This window comes from Penaeus chinensis, chromosome 10, assembly GCF_019202785.1.
Source record: "Penaeus chinensis breed Huanghai No. 1 chromosome 10, ASM1920278v2, whole genome shotgun sequence".
NCBI classification, from domain to species: domain Eukaryota; kingdom Metazoa; phylum Arthropoda; class Malacostraca; order Decapoda; family Penaeidae; genus Penaeus; species Penaeus chinensis.
The window spans coordinates 36,299,001-36,304,000 of NC_061828.1; the positions used below are offsets into that span (position 1 = coordinate 36,299,001).

Below are 5,000 nucleotides of genomic sequence, written 5' to 3' on the forward strand. Positions count from 1 at the left end.
TTTTACAGTTTTCATTCTTACTCTTTTATACTGAACTTTCAATAGAGATTCTCCTACTGAATGTTCTACATTCTGATGAACTTTCTCTTCACTTCAAAAAAAGTGAATAAGACATAAACTGCTCCACATATTTGCACTCTCTTATGATCGTGGCAATAAAGGCAACTTACATAAACTGACACATCTGCATATAAATTATTTTTAAAAACAGTAGAGTGAATGACTGTACAATATATCTATTGTAAATATCCAATCTGCTCCACTATTATATAAAATCAATTCAGAACCATATACCTAAAAGTTAAGACAATGTTTCATTGCTCTAATAGAGCACTTAACTATCCTGGTAGTAGCTATATTACCATTCATTGCTTATCTAACAATTTCAGTTTTACATGTAGGCCCCAATGGAAAAGAAATTAAATGTTTCTATTATTAAACACTTTAACAATAATTTTATATTATTTTTAAATATTATAAATATAATAAAATATCATACATAAGTATTCTTGATACAAATTTAGTTTTCAAAGTAATACAAACATGTCTAATAGATAATAATAATCGTAAATTACAACTGAGAGGAACTGATCAAGGTAAATATCTTAAAGAGCTTCAGTGTCCATTGAACATCTACCTTTCAAAGCTCTGCTTTAACTGACCCTGTTAATGAAATTATAAAAATTGTTCATGATAACCATCCAGAAAATAAGACAAAATGAATTTCTGAATGTGCTTCGTTTTCCTTAAATGGTAGATGCATACACAACCTTAAATTTGATGAGTGAGGTGATAAATATGGTGATGACTGATGACTGCATATACATTGTGTTACGTATGATTATTCCCTAAAAGCTATAGCACTGTACATATATAAGATGTGTGCTTAGCACATACCAACCATAGCAACCAACTATGATCATAAATGACTACAGAGGAGTGCAGTGAAGCCAAGAGAAGCTTATTTTAGCAACTGCCTGCAAGACTCATCTCTGTCCTGCAGTAAAGACCTTGGGCACCACTAAACCTTTTTTTCTTTTTTTTTTCTTTTTCTTTTTTTTTTTCTTTTTTTTCTCATCCTCACAACATTGACTAAAGGCACCACCTAGCCCTTGTCAACCCTGGAGCATACACCAAGAAGACAGTCTGATCTACTTGATCAAGTAAGACAGACTTGTGGTACATTGCACCAAGAAACTTGAACAGAACAACCAGTCTTTGTGGAAAAAGGTCAACTTGACCATTTCACTCTTTCCCTTTGGATATTTCTATGTTACTTTGAGTCTGAATAAATTAGTTGTAGCAGAAAAGCAAAATGAGGTGTAGATTATCAACTATTACATACAATAATATTTATAACAGAATAAGCATGCATGAGCATCAGTATAACAGGGCCATTTTGAAATCCATAAAGAGTATCTAAAATTCTCCTGGGTTGATTTACAGCAGACTAGATAAATTTGCTTCACAGCACACAGTTGAAGGAGTTCATGGAAAATAGCTTTAGGTTACATGTTTGAATATGAAAGAACAGGTTTTGGTGATGGTCATTACAACATACTTTCAGCAAAGTGACTGAACTTTCTTCAGCATCTTTCCAATTTATTGTTTAAATCTAGTTATGCTACTAAATTATATATCTTTTTTAAAGGCCTATAAAAATTACATAAAAAGTATATTTTGATGCTAAAACAAAATCTGTGTTTTATGAGGGATTTTATGAGCTGCTTTTTGAAGTGATGCAGTTGTAAGCCTATTACAGCCAATAATGCCTATGATATGCTATATACACTTGCTTTATGTTTAACTTCATTTCTCCAGTGTATTAGCAAAGTACCCATATTAAATTCACAGTTGTGAAATCCAACCCTCACTCGAACTAAATGACATCTATTATATGATCCAATTGCAAATGTATTCCACCATAAATACTGTTTTCACATGGCAATAAGCCTACAAATTGTAATGTAGTACAAACATACATTGCTGAATATGCTCCAGTCACATGAAGTATAGGAAAGAGTGGAATATTGTGGGCCCAGAGCTGTGACATCACTCCACTACACAGCCGCTACTAACATTCACCCGCGAGGTTTCATCTTCAGCGTTGGCACATAATAGCTGTCTTAAAATAATGATTCATATTGCATCAGAGTTTGCATATGAATCTTCTTGCATAATGAGATAATACTGATAGATGCCATCTGCAGTGTCAATATCCACAGTGTTGAGTACAAGCCAATATCAGCAAGCATCTCTTCTGTGCTCATTATCTTTATAATTACAGGGAATAAAATCTCATAAATACCACTTAAATAATATAAAATATAATGACCAGAAAAGATTAGCATCTGAGTACTTTATATGAGCTTTCTTGCTTATGATCTGGTCTCAGGCTTCTCAAAAAAGAAGCTGCAATATATAGCTGTATCTTTGCCATCTAAAACACTAGAACACTACTTTGGTCACTTAGACTTGCCTAAGCTGGCGTTACCCTATACAGGCGTGACACTCGTCCATAAATCACGGGATATATCTGTGGTGCAGTAGTCCCCCTGCTGTCTGCTCACTAAACTTTCTTTTTCTTTATGGTCTTTGTAGTCTTTGTGATCCTTACGGTCTTTATGCACTATTGTCATATATCTCGAGGACACGTACTGAGCAGGGGGTAACAAAGGGTCCTCTCCCATTTCGTTTTCCTCAAGCATCACGTGGTTCAAGTTGAGGGCGTCCAAGTTGGAATGCGCTGAGATCATGCCATCCTCACTGAGGCTGGGGGTGAGTGTAGGCACGTTTATCACCATGTTTCCGCTCATCGATCGCTTCCGACTTGAGGATGCTACCTGTAACCTGGGGTTGATAGATAGCGAGAGTTTTCTCGCCTTATCTGGAATCCTTAGCTCTAAGGATATGGTGTCCTCTATTTGTACTGAGGACTGTGGCCCATCTAAGCATGGGGATATCAAGCGTGGATAGTTTGTCAAATGGTCAATGATCTGTGTGACATGAGGCCTCTTCATTGGATCCCGATGCCAACACATTCTCAGCAAAACCTCTCTGAAAATTAAAGAGATACACACTTAAAAATTTACAACTGTAAGTTTAGTGTAATTTGTATCATAATCATTATCTAATTCAGTCTAAAATTCTTATATATCAATCAATGTAATTAAATTATGAGTTCTTGAAAGTAAACTTACAATTGTGGTTTAACTCCCCGAGGTATGGCTATAGTGTGGCCTGCCTTGACATGTTCCAGTACTTGGTCATTGGTCAATCCCTGGAAGGTAACAATTGAATAAATTTACACAAGGAAGCAGTAGAGAAAATTTATATATCAATATAATCCATAGGGCTTGTCCCTAACTATAAACCTGCTTATCAGGCACTTTTTTCTAGGTTTTGCACATGCAACTCAGCAAAGCCACAACAGTATACAGAAAAATTATCTTTAAAAAAGGGCAAAAGGTATAAGGCCATTCTGCAGTCTGAAAAGTGTCATCAGTTCCTTAGAGCAGTCAGAGAAGCATGACAGAGAATAAGTCATCAAATATAACCTAAAGAAAAAGAGAAGAAAAAAAGAAAAAGAAAAACACAGAAAAATAACATAAACATAAACATAAGGCCTTAAAACTTCACATATGAACAGTGATCTTTAACCCATTTGCCCCAGATTTATGTTCTGTCCCCTGTAGTTTTTGGTGAATTTTGTTACATACAGATGGCTCCACATGTGCTCAGCTGGCAAGGAGTCTATTAGTAGCCCTAGTTACCAATCCTGATTTTACCATTACTTGAATTGGTGGGAAAATATGTTTTTCTTATCAATACCATTGCTATCGATACTGTTATTATTGTTATTGATGTTATGATTATTAAATTGTCATTAAAATGTCTTAGACAATGAAATAATACAAAAGACCCTTTCCTAAAGTGAAGGAAAAGGGTAAACAGGTGAGATACGTAGTTTTGATAACTGGCTATTTGGTGATTAAGAACTTGTAGAGCCATCTATATGTAAATACAATAAATAAACGTGTATTGCAGTGGGCATGGCATGTATTACTGCCACATGGGGATATGGGTAAAGGACACCAATTTTTTTTTCCTGGACCTCAATATATAAACAGCAGGGTTGTTTATAATACTTATAAAAAAAATATATATATATATAGATTTTTACCTGGAATGGATAGGCTCCAAATGTGACAATCTCATACAGCAGGACACCATATGACCAAATGTCACTCATGGTAGTAAAGACGCCATCTGTTAAAGATTCTGGCGCCATCCAGCGAACTGGTAACATCCCTGCAAAAGTCAGGAAACAGATAGTGAAGATAACTTATTGAACATACTCCAGTCACATGAGTGAGTGTATACAAGGCAATAAAAGTTCACTTCTATAAATACACTTACATAAAATGGTTCTAATTTAGTTTCATAAGCATGTTACTAGTGTCCTTACCTTTACGATTAAATTTGTAATAATTATTTTCATACATTGGCCTGGTCATGCCAAAGTCTGCAAGCTTCACCGTCCTATTTGCATTTACTAGACAATTACGACATGCTACATCCCTGAAAAATATGTGGAAGTTTAATGTCTTACACAATACAGTCTATTAAAGTATTTATAACAGAACCCAAAGGCCTGTTATAGGAATGACAAAACAAAGTAATGAACCAAAACTGAAAAACTCAAACACATTTCTTTAAAATTAGGTAAGTAAAAATGCTGATTTTCTGGTAGTTTGAATATCTGCTAAAACATATAAAAGGTCTATTGAAAACTAACCTGTGGACAAACTTAAGATCTGCTAAGTACGACAATCCTCTTGCTATATCAAGAGCCATGGAAGTGAGCCGTCTGTTACTAACTTCGTCATCATCATTGCGATTCTTTTCATTGACTAAGTTTCTTCGGGCAAGGAGGTAGGTTTTCAGATCACCTGGTCAAAGGAAGTCTAATTACATCTAAGTTCTTGGCTTCCTAATCA

General features: G+C 34.9%; 1 protein-coding gene across 1 annotated transcript in view; it reads right to left on the reverse strand.

The window, feature by feature from the left end:
* LOC125029437 (atrial natriuretic peptide receptor 2-like) overlaps window positions 1-5,000 on the reverse strand; it is a 20,865-nt gene that overhangs the window by 504 nt on the left and 15,361 nt on the right. The window contains exons 19-23 of the mRNA XM_047619301.1: window positions 4,799-4,952; window positions 4,469-4,581; window positions 4,184-4,311; window positions 3,201-3,280; window positions 1-3,057 (exon numbers count right to left, since the gene is read on the reverse strand). The exon at window positions 1-3,057 is cut by the window's left edge and continues 504 nt beyond it. Of these exons, the coding sequence (XP_047475257.1) occupies window positions 2,496-3,057; window positions 3,201-3,280; window positions 4,184-4,311; window positions 4,469-4,581; window positions 4,799-4,952 (1,037 nt within the window). The 3' untranslated portion in view covers window positions 1-2,495. The remainder of the gene's footprint in view (window positions 3,058-3,200; window positions 3,281-4,183; window positions 4,312-4,468; window positions 4,582-4,798; window positions 4,953-5,000) is intronic.